This window comes from Balaenoptera ricei, chromosome 12, assembly GCF_028023285.1.
Source record: "Balaenoptera ricei isolate mBalRic1 chromosome 12, mBalRic1.hap2, whole genome shotgun sequence".
NCBI classification, from domain to species: Eukaryota; Metazoa; Chordata; class Mammalia; order Artiodactyla; family Balaenopteridae; genus Balaenoptera; species Balaenoptera ricei.
This window is the reverse complement of record NC_082650.1, coordinates 9,473,583-9,493,357: the sequence shown is the minus strand read 5'-3', so window position 1 is coordinate 9,493,357 and position 19,775 is coordinate 9,473,583. Positions and strand designations below refer to the sequence as shown.

At 37.4% G+C, this 19,775-nt stretch overlaps 1 protein-coding gene across 3 annotated transcripts in view; it reads right to left on the bottom strand.

Moving 5' to 3' along the window:
• The window catches only part of SERAC1 (serine active site containing 1), a 79,325-nt gene that overhangs the window by 5,813 nt on the left and 53,737 nt on the right, over window positions 1-19,775 (bottom strand). For all 3 annotated transcript variants that reach the window (XM_059940913.1, XM_059940915.1, XM_059940912.1), the window contains exons 9-13: window positions 14,488-14,601; window positions 12,496-12,658; window positions 3,434-3,584; window positions 1,974-2,115; window positions 828-922 (exon numbers count right to left, since the gene is read on the bottom strand). In XM_059940913.1, the coding sequence (XP_059796896.1) occupies window positions 828-922; window positions 1,974-2,115; window positions 3,434-3,584; window positions 12,496-12,658; window positions 14,488-14,601 (665 nt within the window). The remainder of the gene's footprint in view (window positions 1-827; window positions 923-1,973; window positions 2,116-3,433; window positions 3,585-12,495; window positions 12,659-14,487; window positions 14,602-19,775) is intronic.

The following is a 19,775-nucleotide window of genomic DNA, read 5'->3' as shown; positions in this document are numbered from 1 at the left end:
AGTTCTACTTGTATTTATGTTACAAACACTAAGCTTTCATCATTTTGGTTTGTTACTTAGAAACAGCACAAAGCTATTAGAATCAGACTTCAAATAAGTAATTTTCAAACTAAAAGGGAACTTTAAAGCTGTCTGGTCTGGTAGTTTTAAACTGTGCTTCTGGAGAATCCTTTCTTTGAAATAAAGGATTATGAGAGCTCCTCTGGGTGAACTGGGGAAGGAGCCCTGGGGTCTTGCCCGCTGACCCTCAGCACCATTCCTCTGGCACCTAGGTGGGGTCATTCATATATAACACTCAGTTTGATAACACAGATCAGACCAACTCCCTCCATTTGTAGACCAGACTTCCCAGACCAGTTTAATGACCTAAGATGGCTAGTGAGTCAAAGGCAGAGTTGGCTACAGTCTAGGTTCTGAAGCCCAGAAATCGAGCGCTCTCTCCTGTACATACAATTGGCACATACGACGTACAAGTGACATAAGGAGGCTACATTGCTCAGCGTCTCTCTTGGCTTCCTTTAGGTGGTATGCTTGTGAACACAAAAGCCAAAAGCCTCATGTTTACTTCCAGGAATTAAGGAAACTTTGCTCTCGAATCCATGGTCCTTACTATGAGAATAGTTTTAAGTGAACCATGTTAGGAGCCCAACATTGACACTATATCTAAGCCTTATACAGTTTCATTATTTATAGCTAACTTCCTCTAGAAGGAAGAGAAAAAAGGTTAGGTTAGTTTTCCATAAGAAAATCCTGTCTGTGGCCTCAAAGATAAAACTCCCCTCCAACCCAGAGGCCCATTTGTGGCCTGGACCTTCCCCCTCTGTTACCTTTCCACAGGGCACCTTGCTCTCCAGTCGCTAAGGCTGGTGTCATACTCCACAGATATAATTCGGAGAGCGGGACAGTCTCTTGCTAACCACGACTACGTAAAATAAAAGGTACAAAAGGGAAGATATGAATTTCCACTGTTCCACTTATTTCCTAGCAATTGAAATTCGTAACTAAAGGACTCTTGTAATACTGACAACTAGTAAAAGACCGCATTGGAGTAAAGTGTAAAGGTGACTAGAAAAATAACTCCAGCATTTTATCTTTTTATATCTCTGCTCATAAGGTGATATTGCATAAGGTCTAGGCAGGTTTCAAGAGAATATTCTCAATTTTAATCTGCCATAGCCAAAAGCAAGGCCTGTTTTTGGAGTCTAGATCAAACTGGCTTTTTGAAAGCGTTTAACAGGAAGCCGTGACCTCAGGAGAGACAGAAGAGTGTGGCGGAGGCTGGAGATGTGACCTGAGGACTCAGGTGCTAATTACAGTCACAGTTCTGTCTCTGTGGACCCGAGGTTTATCGTCGTCTCCGTATTTCAGTGTCACCAGAGAAAGAGCGCCAGCCACTCTCTGCTGACCAGCCCTTGTGCAGGCGGACAAGCAGCGGTGGGGCAAAGCCCCAGGAGCTACTGATACATATTCACAGCGTCAGTGTTCACTGAGCTTCAGATAGATTTCATTCAATAAATTAATGCCAAAGTTTAGGCTCTTTAGAAGAAATAATGTCAAAGACATCCAAAGCAGAATTACTTCTTCAAAGTCTTTCTATTTTTATAATTATCAAAATCACAGAACTAGCCAGCTGTTATTAATATATTATTTATTGAATTATATATATATAGTTTTTGAATTATATTTTTCATGGAAGTGAACTATTACTGGCCCTTGCCCTTTGCCCGTTTTTTACTTAACAGAATACTCTTTTAGAGTCATAGAATGTACCCTATATTATACAACACAGAGTGATAAGCCCAGTTGTTCATGTAACATATTATAAGTGTCCCTAAGGAAAAGAAAAACTGCATGGAAAAAAAAATCCCGGTAAAAAGAGAAAAGTAAGCATGTCACCATGAGGACTCTAAAGGCCAGGGACCCAGCAGTGTGTCGGGACAGGGGTGGCCTACCAGCAGTGGCCACCTCCTTACCTTGGGCCAACATGTTGTATACTTGCTTTCATCCTCCGAAAACTTTTCGGTTAAATTCTCATCACTGTCCTGCTGGCGCCACGTTTTGAACGCTGCTCCCATAAGGCCGTGAATAAACAGGACATCTGCTTTAATGGGCTGACTAACAGGGGAGAGGGTTTTTAAAAGAAGCAGAAAAAATGCATTATTACTTTGATAAGAATCTACACAGCACTCTCTTTGGATGGTGCTTATTTTAGCAGGTTTATATGACATAAAATAAACTTAATTAAGGCAAGCTTTATAAGCACAAGTTTGCTGAGGAGCCCTAAAGGAGTTCTGGCAAAGACATATACGCAGTGTGCTCACTGCTCTCTCTGTAAGGATGGAAACACAGCTAGGCAGGCAGACCAACCAGAATCAACTGTAATGCGCTTAATGATCAATGAAGTGACAGATGTCATAGATCACCCTCCAAAGAGTTCCATGAAAATATTACACAAATCAATAAAAGTATTTAAGAAATTAAATCATATGCTAGTGTAGTTTCGAACTCAGTATGTATGAAAAAGATTGTTTTTATCAAGGAAAATGATGTTTATCAGAAACAGAGCAAATGAGATTTTAAAGTAACATATTCTTTCTTTGTATATGACGTTTAAAAAATTTGCAATAGTATATTATTTGTAAGCTATTTATAATACACAGCCAATTATGTAACACACATAAAATACATTACCATATTATTTTATTTACAAATTAGAATTAACCAGGAAATCTATTTTTCAAGTTAAAAAAAAGTTCTTGCTATTTTCTGAGGTATTAAAGTGCCTGACAAAAATCTAAGAAATGTGTAATTTTTTCATTGTGGTCCTTTCTATATTTATTGTCTTAGCAATGATACAACTGGAAATAGTGACCAGAAATAACCTTAAGAAAACAAACAAACAAACAAACAAAGAAATAACCTTAAGAAGGAGTATGAGTCAAATTTATTACAACTTATTCCTTCCAATACATGCTTTTATAATCTCGCCTAACTTTTCTCTAGTCCCTTGAGTTCTAGGCCCAGGCTGATTTGGTTGCCTGAATATAATAATGTCCTAGCTCCTTCTCATCTAGATCAACCTCTACAACCCTAATCAGTTAATAACTTAGATTTATATGAAAAATGTAATGAAACAAAGAAGAAATATGCATTACAGAGTTTATGTGAGACACGTTATAAAAGGTGAATGCAGCCTTCCTGAAGGTAAGCTGCTGGTATAAAATAACCCTGGTAATTTAGCTAGTTCCATACTTTCATGACAGCTTGCAATTCTTCTGAGGTTATTAGGGGCAAACTGTTTCAGTAAATTAGGTATTTGACTTATTTGTAAGGTATTTAACTTATCTAAATTATGCAGAAAGAAGTTAGAATATTAAGCCCTCGAAGCATTATGTCCCCACAGGGACAAAGCGGCTCTACCCTGCCTTCTTACCTTGTGCGGTACTGGGGGTGCAGCACGTACACGCCGTCCTGGTACTTATCTTGCACAGTCTCTCGGTCTAGATTAGCCAGGGTTCTGGCGGCATGTGAGGCCTCCATAATGTCGTGGGACTTTATTGCTTCTACCAGTATGGAAACCCAGCCTGGAGAAAAGAACATATTCCCTAAACACCAGCACTAATCCGTCTCAGACTGTTGAGAGGTTTCAGGCTGAAAATGATGGGAGGAAGGCAAACCTCAGCATCTGTCTACGAGAAAAAGCCCGACCACCACAATTACATTCTTCCCTAAGGCCCTCTGGGTCCCACAACACTGCCATGATGTCCCCAGCCAGGTACTCCTTAGGGATCTCAACGAAGGTTAAGAGCCATTTTCTTTATTTAGAAAATCTAACAAAAGTTGTAATTACTAGAGATGAGGCCACAAATGGTAAGAAAATGTCATATTTTGCTTTAGCAAAAATTATTAAACTCAGTGAGTTAACACTAGTTATTTCATTCTGATTGGCAGTCATATTAGCAGCCCTTAATACACATGAGTAAGTTGTTTCTTAATAATGAACTAGTTTGACAGACAAAAATCTTATAAAACCTGAGGTTCAGGAAGGAAAAACATTTTTTTAAATTGAAGTATAGTTGATTTACAATGTTGTGTTAATTTCTGCGGTACAGCAAAATGACTCAGTTATACCTACATATACATTCTTTTTAATATTCTTTTCCATTATGGTTTATCTCAGGATATTGGGTATAATTCCCTGTGCTATACAGTAGGACCTTGTTGTTTATCCATTCTATATGTAACAGTTTGGAAAAACTATTTCTTAAAGGGGGACAAAGAAATACTTTGTGCAGTACAATTTCATTTATTTTTTACATTTTTGTTGTTTAAAACAATGTATTGCTTTATGAACATAAATATGTAGGCAAAGTTTATGCATGCGCGTGCGTGCACACACACACACAAACCCACAAAGATCTACAAAGAGGCACCAAACTATTAAATAGTCACTGCCTCTTAGGAGGGAGTTGGGGTTGGGGAGGGCTCTGTATAAAGGTGGGTTTGATTTTTTGCTGTATCTGTGTTCTCCGAAGTATTTACAATGAGAGTCTATTCATGTATTATTTAATTTAAAATAAAACAAAATATGGGCTTTGAGGTCAGAGAGACTTGGGCTCAAATTTCTGTCCCTTGCTTACTTGCTATGGAAACTCAGTCAAGTTACGTGGCTCATTTGACCTGAAGGAAGGCTCTAATAAGTTAATCTACATAAAAACTGCCATTTCCAAGCGCAGCAGGTGCTCAATAGAGAGCAGCTTGTCCTCGTGTCATCCTCCCACTTTCTGTGGCAAAAGTGTTGAGAATCACTGTGATGATAGGAGGCCATTATTTAATAATCCAAAAGAAATTTCAGACCCAATAATTCTTTAACAATATTCTAATTTGTAATATTAGAAAATCCCTCTTAAAAATCTGTTATAGAATGCTTTATAATAATTAATGTTTTAAAATTCTACCTATAGAGATATACAAGTATGTTATTGGTATGTACAAAAATATGGCTTTATTTTTAATGGAGTCACAAGAAAGGAAACAGAAGAGAAAGCATGGCACAAGCCATTTCTACAGTATTTTTTAGTTGGCAAAGTATTTTTACAATGCCTGAGATGCTTCACCTAATGCTCCTTGGAAAACTTGTGTCTTTCTTAAATATTTACTGTTTTTTAATTACATAACTTCTGAATACATTTTAATTGTAAAAATAAACAAACAAAAATAGCATTTAATAATGAACATCCCACTTTAGCACTCCCATCATTTCCCAATTCCCACTTATATCCTCAGAAGTAATCAAAGTTAAAAGTCTGGTGGACACCCTTCCAAACCTTTTTAAAAATTCAGTTACATACCTATAATTTATATATATACACTATAGCTCCATATGCTTTTTTTTTTTTTTTTTTTGCCTAAATGGAATTATATTATTCCTACTGGCCTGTGACTTGATTTTATACTTCAGCCATGTACACAGACCAGTTACCAATAATGAAATTGAATCAGTAATAAAAAAAAACTCCCAACAAACAAAAGTCCAGGACCAGATGGCTTCACAAGTGAATTCTACCAAACATTCAGAGAAGCATTAACACCTATCCTGCTCAATCTGTTCCAAAAAATTGCAGAGGAAGGAACGCTTCTGAACTCACGCAAAAAGGCCAGCATCACCCTGATACCAAAACCAGACAAAGATATCACAAAAAAATAAAATTACAGACCAATATCACTGATGAACATAGAAGCAAAAATTCTCAACAAAATATTAGTAAGCTGAATTTGATGATACATTAAAAGGATCATACACCATGTATCAAGTGTGATTTATCCCAGAGATGCAAAGATGGTTCAGTATCTTCAAATCTATCAGTGTGATACACCACATTAACAAACTGAAGAATGAAAACAATATGATCATCCCAAAAGATGGAGCAAAAGCTTTTGACAGAATCAACATCCAGGGGACTTCCCTGGTGGTGCAGTGGTTAAGGATCCACCTGCCAGTGCAGGGGACATGGGTTCGATCCCTGGTCCAGGAAGATCCCACATGCTGCAGAGCAACTAAGCCCATGTGCCACAACTATGGAGCCTGTGCTCTAGAGCCCACAAGCCACAACTACAGAAGCCCACATTCCTAGAGTCTGTGCTCCGCAACAAGAGAAGCACCACAATGAGAAGCCCATGTGCAACAAGACCCAACGCAGCCAAAAATAAATAAAATAAATTATTTAAAAAAATAAAAATAATTCAACATCCATTTATGATAAAAACTCCAAAAAATGGGTATAGAGGGAACATACCTCAACATAATAAAGGCCATATATGACAAGTCCACATCTAACATACTCAATGGTGAAAAGCTGAAAGCATTTCCTCTAAGATTAGGAACAAGACAAGGATTCCTACTCTCTCCACTTTTATTCAACATAGTTTTGGAAGTCCTAGTCACACCAATCAGATAAGAAAAAGAAATAAAAGGAATTCATATTGGAAAGGAAGAAGTAAAACTGTCACTGTTTGCAGATGACTTGATACTTTATACATAAAAAAATCCTAAGGTGCCACCAAAAAAACTACAAGAGTTCAACAATGAATTCAATAAAGCTGCAGGATATGAAATTAATATACAAAAATCTGTTGCATTCTATACACTAACAATGAACTGTCAGAGAAATTAAGGATTTACCACTTACCACTTACCATTTACTACTGCATTAAAAAGTATAAAATACCTAGAAATAAACCTACCTAAGGAGGTAAAATACCTGTACTTGAAAAACTATATATAAGACACTGATGAAAGAAACTGAAGATGACACACACAGATGGAAAGCTACACCGTGTTCAGGGACTGGAAGAATTCATATTGTTTAAATGACCATACTACCCAAGGCAATCTACACATTCAATCCAATCCCTATCAAAATACCAATGGCATTTTTCACAGAACTAGATCAAATAATTTAAAAATTTGTATTGAAACACAAAAGACCCTGAATAGCCAAAACAATCTTGAGAAACATAAACAGAGCTGGAGGAGCCATGCTCCCTGACTTCAGACTCTACTACAAAGCTACATTAATCAAAACAGTATGGTACTGGCACAAAAAGAGACATACAGATCAATGGAACAGAATAGAGAGCCCAGAAATAAACCCACACAATTATGGTCAATTAATCTATGACAAAGGAGGCAAGAATATTCAATGGAGAAAAGACAGTCTCTTCAATAAGTGGTGCTGGGAAACTGGACAGCTACATGTAAAAGGATGAAATTAGAACATTTTCTTACACCATATACAAAAATAAACTCAAAATGGATTAAAGACCTAAATGTAAGACTTGAAACCATAAAACCTCTAGAAGAAAACATAGGTGGAATACTCTTTGACATAAATCATAGCAGTATTTTTTTTGGATCTGTCCCCTAAGGCAAAGGAAACAAAAGCAAAAAAAACAAACAGGACCTAATTAAACTTAAAAGCTTTTGCACACCAAAGGAAACCATCAGCAAAACGAAAAGACAACCTACTGAATGGGAGAAAGTATTTGCAAATGATATGACCCATAAGGGGTTAATATCCAAAATATATAAACAGCTCATACAACTCAACATCAAAAAAAACAAAACAACCTGATTAAAAAATGGGCAGAAGACATACAGATAGCCAACAGGTACATGAAGCAATGCTCAACATTGGGACATGCAAATCAAAACCACAATGAGATTATCACTCCACACCTGTCAGAATGGCTACCATCAACAAGAACACAGCTAACAAATACTGGCAGGGATGTGGAGAAAAGGGAACGCTTCTAAATTGTTGGTGGGAACGTAAATTGGTGCAGCCACTGTGAAAAACAGTATGGAGGTTCCTCAGAAACTACAAACAGAATTACCATATGACCCCACAATTCCATTCCTGGGTATATATCCAAATAAAACTAAAATACTAATTTGAAAAGATAAATGCACCCCAATGTTCATAGAAGCACTGTTTACAATAGCCAAGATATGGAAGCAACCTAAGTGTCCATCAGTAGATGACTGGGTAAAGAAGATATAGTGTGTGTGTGTGTGTGTGTGTGTGTGTGTGTGTGTGTGTGTGTGTATATATGTATATATATATACACACACAATGGAGTACTACTCAGCCATAAAAAGAACGAAATTTTGCCATTTGCAACAACATGGATGGACTTGGAGGATATTATGCTTAGTGAAATTAGTCAGACAACAGAAAGACAAACACTGTATGATACAACAGAAAGACAAACACTGTATGATATCACTTATATGTGGCATCTAAAAAATAAACTAGCAAATGTAACAAAAAAGAAAGAGACTTACGGATACAGAGAACAAACTAGCAGTTACCAGTGGAGAGAGGGAAGGGGGGAGGGGCAAGATAGGGGTAAGGAATTAAGAGGTACAAATTACTATGTACAAAATAAATAAGCTACAAGGATATATTGTACAGCGCAGGGAATAGAGCTGATATTTTACAATAACTATAAAGGAAGTATTATCTTTAAAAATTGTGAATTAGTATGTTGTATATCTGAAACTTATGTAACATTGTACATCAGCTACACCTCAATTAAAAAATACATTTAAAAAAGAAAGGTAAAGCACAAAGAAAATTTTTGGAAAGACATGGACAGAGTCTCAATGACCTGTGGAACAGAATCAAGAGATTTAATATACATAATTGAAGTCCCAAGAGGAAAGAAGAGAGAAAAAGGGACAAAAAAAGAATATCTAAAGATAGACAAGCTGGAAAGTTTCCACATTTGATCAAAAACATCAACTCACAGATTCAGTCAGCTCAGTAGACCCCAAGCAAGATAAATATAAAAATAGACTAGGCACTTCATAGTCAAACTGCTGACAATCTAAAAAGAAGACAGGAAAAAAGATACATTTCATATAAGAGAAGAAAAGTGGGCATAAGAAGAGACTTCTCATCAGACAACACACACACACACACACACACACACACACACACACACAGAGCATGGGGACAGAAACCTGCTCGTGGTGTCTTGGAAACATGCCCCCAAATTGCTGCTTTGTTATCAATAAAAGGTTGATGTTCGGCTTGGGTCAAAGAAAAAGAAGAGAGAGAGAGAGAATGGAATGATATTTTTTAAGTTCTGACAGAAAAAAATAACACACTGTTAACAAAGTACTCTTTATCCATGGAAAATAACCTTTCCCTGGATAATAAAATAAAGGCAAAGTCAAGACATTTTCAGAAAATGAAAGGTGACAGAATTTGTTGCCAGCAGATCCACGTCTTTAGGTTGAAGTGAAATGATATCAGATGCAAATTTAGATAGAAATGAAGGAAGAGCGCTGTATATTATAAACATGTAAATAAAAAGTTTTCTTATATTCTTTAAATATCACTTGACTGTTAAAACAAAAATAACAACAATATATTGTGAGGTCTATAACATGTGTGGTCTATAACATATTATGGTCTATAATTATGACAATACCACAAAGGATGGCAGAGGGATAAACTGAATTATACTGTTGTGAGACTCTCACGTTATATACAAAATGGTATAATATGAATTTAAGATAGACTACATGTAAAGGAGAAAAAAAGAAACAAAAACCAGAGAGGGGACAAATTGCAAGAGCAAGACAACAGATACAACCAAACAATATCAATAATTACATTAGAGGTAAAGAGACAAAACACTTCAATTAAAAGGGATTATCAAGCTGAACTTTTTAAAAAAGATGCAAGTATGTGCTGTCTTAGAGATGTACTTATTTTTAGTCACAGAAAAATGAAAGCAAAAGAAGGGAAAAAGACAAAAGATATGCAATGCAAACAGCAAGCATAAAAAAAAGCCAGTGTGGCTATTTTAATACCTGACAAAGCAGACTTGAAGAAAAGGAGTATTACCAGTGATAGAGACAATACTTAATAATACAAAAAGAACAATTCACCAGGAAGAAAAATCTGATAGAACTAAAGGGAGAAACAAATTCACAATCACAGCTGAAGAATTTAACACGTCTCAGTAATTCATAAAACTAGACAAAACTCGGTAAAGATCTGGAGAAGATCTGAATAATACGATCAACCAACTTGGTTTAACTGTAACGTATAAACCACTTCATCCAACAACTACAGAATATTCCTTCGTTTCAAGTGCACACAGAACATCCACCAAGATAGACCATAAAATGGGCCATCAAATAAGTGTCAAATCTCCAAAAACTAAAATCTTACAGGGTGTGTTCTTTGAATGCATGGAATATTAAACTAGAAATCAAAGATATACGATATCTAGAAAGCCATTAATAGTTGTAAGTTACGCAGCACACTTTTAAGTAACCCATGAGACAAAGAAGAAATCATAAGGGAAATTAGAAGATATTTCAAACTGAATAATGATGAAAATACAATATATCCAAAATTTGAGGGATGCATCTAAAGCAGGTTAGAGGAAATTTACAGCTCTAAATACCTATATTAGAAAATAACTGTAGGGCTTCCCTGGTGGCGCAGTGATTGAGAGTCTGCCTGCCAATGCAGGGGACATGGGTTCGAGCCCTGGTCTGGGAAGATCCCACATGCCACGGAGCAACTGGGCCCGTGAGCCACAACTACTGAGCCTGCGCATCTGGAGCTCCACAACAAGAGAGGCCGCGATAGTGAGAGGCCTGCGCACCACGATGAAGAGTGGCCCCCACTTGCCACAACTAGAGAAAGCCCTCACACAGAAACAAAGACCCAACACAGCCATAAATAAATCAATAAATAAATTTAAAAATGGTCCACATCAAAAAAAAAAATCTTTAAAGAGGTGATGGGTCTAAACCCCTTCTAAATCCCTTCTCAAATATGAGCTAGTCTTAGTGACCAAATTTTAATCAATAAATTATGGCAAAACCTACTTCCAGTGCTTGATCATAAAAGGCAAAAGAGCTTATACCTGTCTCTCTCTTGGAACATCTGCCCTTGGAACCCAGCCATCAGGCTTTAAGGAAGCCCAAGGCGAGTGTTGAAAGAAGCCAATGCCCCCAGCCCCGGCTGAGCTCCCAGCTGAGAACCAGTACCAATTTGCAAGCCATGTGCGCAAGCAATCTTCAAAATGTATCCTCCATCACACAGCTGAGCTGCCCAGCTGATGCTGCATATAGCACATAAAGGCCCTCCCTACTGAATCTTGCCCCACTTTCAGATTCATGAACAAAATACATGACTACTGTTTTAACCAGTGAGTTTTAGGGTGGTCTGTTACACAGCAATAGATTAACTGAAACAAGAAAAAAGGTTAAAATCAAGTGATCGAAGTTTCTACCTTAATAATCTATAAAAAAAGAGGAACATTAAACCAATACAGTAAGTGGTCCTTTATAGAAAAGTCTGCTGATCCCAGAATCAGATTTCAGCAAGTTAAAAACTTCTGCTGATCAAGACACTCTTAAATATAAATTAAAAAAAAAACAAAAAACAGAGAGCGATACAAGAAAAAAATGTAAATTCATCGTTTCTAATAAGTATTGTTGAACATATACATGTATATGTGCACATAGGTATGTATATTTATTTGTGTATATGTGTACATATATTTGTATATATCACCCTGCTTTTTCCACTGAGCCCAGAAGCAAAGACACCCCAGGAGCAATAAGCACATCTAGACAGTACCCAGATCTTGGTTGCTCAAAATCATTCTCTACTAAAAGGAAATAGGATTCTTTGAAGAAATGAGCCTAGAACATCTTGTTAAACTGGAAAGTAAGGAATGCCTCCCAAAATGATGTGGGCATATCAAAGGACACAGGAGCCAGTTTGCCGGGCTCCTACTAACCAAAGCTGAGACAATCTGGCATCAAATTATTAAGTACAGTAATAAGTTGTAAACTATTAAAAAGCAGGAAACCATGTGCCCATACTGATAGGGAGGGAGGGAGAGAGAAGGAAAGGAGGGAGGAGAGGGAAGAAAGGAAGGAAAGAGAGAAGGAAGGAGTGAGAGGGAAGAGCTCTTGCTTACAGTAGAATGCCAAACGCTGAAAAGTAAACGAGGAAGGGATGCTGCAGCTGGAAAATCATCACTGTGCAACCATCATGATAAAGACTGGATCAGGCAGGAATTTTCATCTAAAGTACTCCCCACAGGTGGTTTATTAGTTGCAAGGGGGAAAATCAATTATACAGTGGACTTCTTTTTAGTCTTACTATGCCTCTTGGTTAACCAGATCATATAAAAGATAATATAAACAATTAGATGGTCATCATGGCAAAAACTGCTCTCCTGTGACAGTCCACACACTGATTATCTTAGGTGTGGACTATCCACGTCTCAAGCAGTTCCTTGCCCTTCTAAAATGACATGCTCTAAGGACCCAAAACTAACCCTAAGCAAAGTCTTAAGCCTACTGAAAAATTAGCGTAGCATGAATGAGGGGTGGAGGTGGGAGAAGAACAAAGGACTGGATCCAAAATACTCAGTATGTAAAGTTGTTACCTGAGCGAACTATAGTAGAATGAAGATGTTCATTCAAAGCCATATTTCCAAGGATACGCATTATATTTCTCTGTACGTTAGGACAGTCCTTGTGAAGTTGGTACAGCTTCTGCAGTAGTTGTAAGCCTCCATTTGCTTCAATTTTATCACAATGTGTGGGAATCTAGCACAACAAATTAATGAAAGCTCACTTTATGTTGCACAAATTCACTAACCAGGTGACACAGCATGCGGGTGGGCAGCCAGGTGGCTCCTGCTCAAGGAAGAGACCCAGAGAGACGCCCCAAAACTCTCAGCTCAGCTCAAATAAATAAGCAAGCCCCTATCTGTGTGGGAAGTGCTTTAAAATCACTGAAAAATTAAGGCCACTAGGACTTGTGACATTTTTATTCTTAAAGTTATTCTGCTTAGTTCTTGGTTGGATGTAACCACAATGTCGTTATTACAGAATTGGTTCAATTTATACTGATACTTTGATTGGCTTGAAACTACCTTAAAAGGTTCTCTACCCTTGAGAAATGTGCCACCTGATAACAGGAAATAATCCCCCTGTGTAAGTGGCAGATTTTGCTTCTGCCTACAAGAACTCCCAGATAGAGATAAGCAACATCTGTGGCCCTACACACTACCCCACACAAGCCCACAGCTATGGGGCTCTCATAAAATTCAAGAGTTGGAATTTTTTTTTAAAGAGGAAGATCAAGTAAAAATTAAAAAGAAAGAGGGATGTGAATTTTTAATGGAGAAAAGATAAAAGAAAGCCAAAGGAAATATATACATTAAGGTAAGGTGACATAACTGACCAACAAGCCATTACAGTCTGCCAAGGTCACCAGCACAGGCTTGCCTCTCCCCAGCACTTAGTTTTATCACTTATGTGATATCATGTCATGTATATGCAATGATTTTCACTCTCTAAATTTTTATTAAATTTTACCACATTTTATATGCATTTTAAAAGTATGCCTTTTAGACATATATCAAGTGAGATATGTAATATGTTGAGAAGTTTCTGGAAAGGTAACTATTACATTCCATGCACTGGACATTCTACTGCAGATGCACCTATTGTTTCAGAAATCAGTCATAAGTCACAAAAAATCAAGCTTACTTTCCCACATTCCCTTTTTAGTGTGTTACCACACTAATGACTCTGCTTTGTGCTCGATTCCTAAATTCCACCCGTGGGAACTGAGATGACCAGAAAGCACCATGTTTTTGTGCCATGTCTAATGGTTCCCAATTAAACTGGAGCGTTTAGAACCTCTAGGATGGTGTTTCTCATGATGTGGGATCAACCAACTACATCGGCCTCACCAGGGATGCCTGTTACAAATGCAAACTCCTGGACTCCACCTCACATCTACTAAATTACAATTGCTAGAGGTGAGCAGGAATGTGTATTTTTAACATGCTTCCTGGATGATTTTTATGCACTAATGTTTGAGCACCACAAAGTTTGTTGCTTTTTTCTTTTTAAAATCAAACTATGATCATGTTAGAAAAGTTGTCATAATGCCAAAAAAATTTTTAAATCATTGACATATGTATGCTATGGTTAAAAATCAAGACTACGGTCAAGTAAATACTTTTTACAAGTATTTACTTTTTTTCTATCTTAACACATCTTTCACAGATATTTTACTGGAAATTAACTCCCTGGTAATATTATTTGTAAAAATTATCTGAGAAAGGTAATGCAAGACAGCATAACACAAAGGTAAATGCCATATTTAGACAACAGGTTGCTTTATGTGCAATCAAGATTAAATCCATTTTTAGAAATACTTAGCAAAAGTGAAATTCATGTATTGGTGCTAAATCATGATTATCAATTCTGACAATTGAGAAAAAAGCAGAACTTTAAAAACAAGCGAAAAGCTTTTTTTTCTTTTATAAAAAATGAGAATTACTTCCCTTGAATGAACCAACATGTATAATTTTTTCAATGTGATCATAAAAAGTAAACCATATTTTGAAAATGTAAATTACCTCAGAATGTTTTACTAAAGCTTCCAAACAGAACATTTCCACTGTAGCAGAAGGAACTTCTCCAAAACTTTCAGCATAAGGAAGTCCATTTCCTCCAAAACACCATAAACCACCCTGAAAGTGAGATAATTAAAATTCTTAGTGAAAAAAGTGTCTAATATTTTCTTTTTGACAAAAAAAAAAAATCTCTGTACTATATACAGTATTAGAAAGAACTAATATGTAAGACTCAAAATATTCTGGAAACTTACAGGGAACTTTCATTATGCAAACTGTTGCTAGACTAGAAAACATATGGAATTATTCTTAGAAGAGAGCAATCTTTGAGATTTTCTCAATTCTTTCCTCTGTGTCCTCTTATCTGAAAGTACAGAGACTAACACATAAATCTTTACCCAGTAAGAAAAGCCCAGAGCTGAACAAATAATGTTCTAGTGTCAGATTATGCCAGTTGAGTCTACTTAAAAATCTATCAATCAAAATAAAAGGCACTACTGGAAAAATTTAGAATAAAGACAATGATAACAATGATCAGAGAGCTTTTAATTAAAAAAAAAAAGGGGGGGGGAATTCCCTGGCGGTCCAGTGGTTAGGACTCGGTGCTTTTGCTGCCACGGCTTGGGTTCAGTCCCTGGTCGGGTTCAGTCCCTGGCTGCGCGGTGCGGCCAGAAAAACAAGAGAGAGAGCTTTTAATTCTTCTTAAATTGAAATTCAAGTTCACATGGAAGAATAAACAGAAGAGTTAGGAAAATTATGAAACAGAAGAGTAGTGGGGACTAGTCTTAATAGATATTAAAATATATTATAAGAATAAATGGGGAAAAGAAAATTTCAACTGTTACCACAGATCAGTAACATGCAATAATCTCCTACAAATCAGTGAGAAAATACCAACAAGGCTATGGAAAAATGAGCAACAGTCATAAACAGTTCTTAGGAAAAGAAATATAATGCCTCTAAAATAGATAAGAAAGGATATTTTACATCTATCAGACAGGTGGGGAAATAGACATTCTCATTACGCTGCTGCTGATAATATGAAACGGGCTACTTCTATGGAGGACAATTTAGCGACAGCTGTCAAAATTACAAGTGCCCATGCCCTTCAACAATTTATCCTACAGGACACTCACACACTGGCAAAGTGATACAGGTACAAGTTTGTTCATTGCAGCTTTGTTTGTAAGAACAAAAGATTGAAGCTCCCTAATGTCCTTCAATAGGGGGTTGGTTAAATAAAGGATGGTACAATTATACAATGGAATGCTATGGGAGTCTCTTCATATATTGATATACATCAGTCTCTAAGATAAACCCTTAGGTGAGAAAAAGGAGCAGAAGAATGTGTACCATATGCTACCATTTGTGTAAAAAAGTGTGTTAACTACATGTGTATATTGGGGTGGGGAGATACAAGGAAGATTTATTACTGTATCTTCTTTTGAAGCGCTTTGTATTTGAACTAGGGGTCTTAATCGTGTGCACACAGACCACCTGCTGGCAAAAGAGGACAACTACAAGGTAGTGTCTTTCAAAAATGTATATATAAAGCCCAGTGTTTCCTGTAGGAAATACAGTCCATAAGTTTCTGCATTCTGAGTTCATTTATAGGATTCATGGTTCAGTAAACCTAGTAAATGTTCAAAATGTTTGGCCACTCTATAATTCTTATTCATGCTGTCTTCTCTGATGTAATAATCTTCTTTTTTTCTGAGTTTAAACATGCTTGGATCTCAAAGATTCATGCTATTTAAATGGAGGATTGGGGGCTTCCCTGGTGGCACAGCGGTTAAGAATCCGCCTGCCAATGCAGGGGACATGGGCTCGAGCCCTGGTCCAGGAAGATCCCACATGCCGCGGAGCAACTAAGCCCGTGGGCCACAAGTACTGAGCCTGCGCTCTAGAGCCCACGAGCCACAGCTACTGAAACCTGCGCGCCTAGATCCTGTGCTCAATAAAAGAAGCCACCGCACCGCCACGAAGAGTAGCCCCTGCTCGCCGCAACTAGAGAAAGCCCGCGTGCAGCAACAAAGACCCAACGCAGCAAAAATAAATAAATAAAATTTTAAAATAAACAAATAAAATAAATGGAGGCTTGGGAAGGAGTAACTCATTGACAGTCGTTGCCTCCTGCAGCAGAGACGAGGGTAGAGGGTGCACTGGTGGGCTGCGGGGGGTGGGAATGTTTTTTAAAAACCAACCACCACAACCTGCCCCCCCCAAACCCCTCTCCTCACATCACACCTTCAACTCATCTGACCTCTTTCCAACCTAAATGTTCCAAGGAAGAGAAAAACGATCCAGGATTTTCATTTTTCTTGGTCATTTTTAAAGTGGGATATAAGAGTGCAGTTCCAATTTTATCCTTGTTGGCAAAGCTTTAAGTTATTTATGAACTGGCAAATTGTGTGGCAGTAAGAAGCATAAGCAAAAAGGAATAAATAAAATGTATAAATTCATAGTGTGGTCATACAAAGTATTTTCTAACTCTTAACACAAAAGTAAATATGCATGGGTACTGCTTCTTTATCACTGGATTAAGATATACTGAAAAACAATTTCTTAGGGATCCAAGAAATCCATAGGAAGAGGTGGAGAGAGTGACAATGTTAAAAATAATAATAATGGGTAAGGCATAAAAATTAAAAGGAGACAATAATAATAAAAGCATAAAAGGAAATGTCAACTAATCAAGTTAGTAAAAGAACTTATATCCATATTATATATTAATTATAGGTGTATAACAAAGCTTTTTACGTATCATTTTCTTATTATGATACTCAGAGACACGACATTACTATGAGTTAACGTGGTATTTTTCAAATGCATTTCAACAGGTTTATACCAGCCAAATAATTTAATACATAATAGGTATTTTCTTACCATATAATCTACCTTCCAATTAAACATAACCCTTAGAGCTATCTCTATTTTTTCTTTGTGATACAAAAATGCTCTGATTCACAACAGAAATATGCCAGTTGTTATTTAAGTATATATAAGTTTGTGTACAGCTGGCTCTTTTAGCAATGTCATGATTCATCCATTCATTATTCAATAAATATTTATTGAGAGTATGTTGTGTCTGAGGTACTGTACTTGGTACTGGGGAGATTATAAGAGAAATCAGAAGAAGAAAGAGAAAAACAGAAGAGAAAAACAGAAATAAGCAAGCAAATAAATATATAAAATAATTACAGAATGGGAAAAGTGTTATGAAGGGCAATAAATGCAATAAACATTTGAGATAAAGAGGAAGGAGCTAACAAGCAGAGATCTGAAGGACAAGAAGGAGGCAGCCATGTGACAAGCTGGTGGCAAAGCAGTCCAGGCAGAGGGAACACAAGTAGATACACAATGAGCAAGTTTAAGGAATGGAAAGAAAGGGCCAGTGTGGCTGGAGCACAGTGTGCATGAGGGAGGGAGGGGAGGGGAGGGGAGGGTCAGAAAGGTGGTAAAGAAACAGAGTCAGGCAAGCTGACGCTGAGGTCTGCTAAGAGATGCAACGTCTGAAAATAATTATCTATTCTCCTACAAACACTTAGAAATGAGCTGGGTTTGCTTTGTCTCTGTTACTTACACTTGATGAGCAGATTTACCCATAACCAAAGTCGGAAGGAGGGAAGGTACAGGGAGTTTGCAGATGACAATGATGGGTTCATCCCAACAGAAGGAATCCTTGATCTGCGCAGCTGTACATCATGAGGAACTTGCAGGACCTTGGAAGCCTGTCCTTCCCTCTGAAAGCAAGCTGCATAGTCTCCTGTTTTGTGTAAGCATCTCTGTAGGTTTCCAAATCCTCTGGCATTAAAGAAATCTCCCATCCTTAAACCCCATCTATTGGCATCTTCCTCTCAATCACAACCCATTTCTATACTTATGCAGATGGATGTTAGAAGTGTCTTGATGCAAGGACTTCAGACCTTAATGGCTTAGCTGATTTCAGAGAGACTTTGGGAAATTACAAGGGAAGATGTAATACTAGAAATGCAAGCTTTTAGCTGGATTGTCCTTAGCCAAGACTACAAAAGCTTTATGATGGGAAATCATTTCAATGCACCATACCCACTGTTCTCTTGACTCCAGGCAGTTTGCCACATTAGGTCAAAAAGAAATCACAATCTAAAATGTCTAAACTTCTGCATCCCTGGTTGCATCCTTAGGCTCTAGGTCACATTCACCTGAGGTGATGTTGAAAATGGAGACAAGCTGACTGATGGGGAGTGTCCAGATGGTAACAAAAACCAAAACAAGACTGAAACCCGGATCCTGACATCAAAGAAGGAGCGACCTTGATAGTAATATCTGGGCTAGTAGAAGACCAAGGACCACCCCAGCCTGTCCCCTGGCCTCCCACCAGAACTGCAGTCAACAAATTCCCAGGCAGATCTTGGAGAGCTACCAAGGCTTTAGATGTGGGAGTAGGTGACAGATGTGGGAGAAGTGCTTTCACTCTCACTGACCCAGTTCTCCCAATGAACAGAAAGAATAAAAGGAGGGAAAGCAAATCATTGCCAGGGTTGGTGGGGAGCAGGGAGGACGGGGAATTCCGATACTGCTTCTAGTTGTGGTTGTGGGTCCCTTTGTTTTAATATGTGTGAGAGCTAATCTCTGTGTTTCTTCATAAAAAGTTAAAACCTTAGAGCTCTGCAACTTGTGCAAACTAACTGGGCGTAAATGACGTTCATTCTAAAGCATGAGTTTGTAACCCAGGTCATCCTTAAGGGTCTGGGTAGATAGAATTCAGGGGAGAGAGGATGTAAGCTTGGCTGGGAAAAAATTACATCTTTATTTTCCTAACACTTAACTAAAATTTTTCATTGTATTCAATTATAAACATAGACAGTAAACCACAGTAACAGCAGCAGTCTGTGTGACTCTCAACAACAGAAAGCGCAGCTATTTCCCCACCACGCATCACTTGCTGCAGCTACCTGAAAAGAACGTTATGCTCGTCGTTCCTTTGCACGCCAACTGCACGTTCTCACACTGGTGACCTAAAATCGACACTGCATCTAACTCTCAAAAGGTTCAGGGTGGAAACAGCAAATGTGTGTAAACAGACATATAAAAATATATCTATAGAAAGAGGGAGAGTAAATGGGGAATGATAAAACAAGTGGGATAAAATATGAATCACTGGCAAATCTAGTGAAATGTATTATTGTTGCAACTCTTTAAGTTTGAAATTGAAGTACATATATTATGTTACAAATTTTTTATTTTGATAAGAGTATTTCAATATAATTGGTTTCCCATGTAATGCTATGAACTGTATTTTATGCATC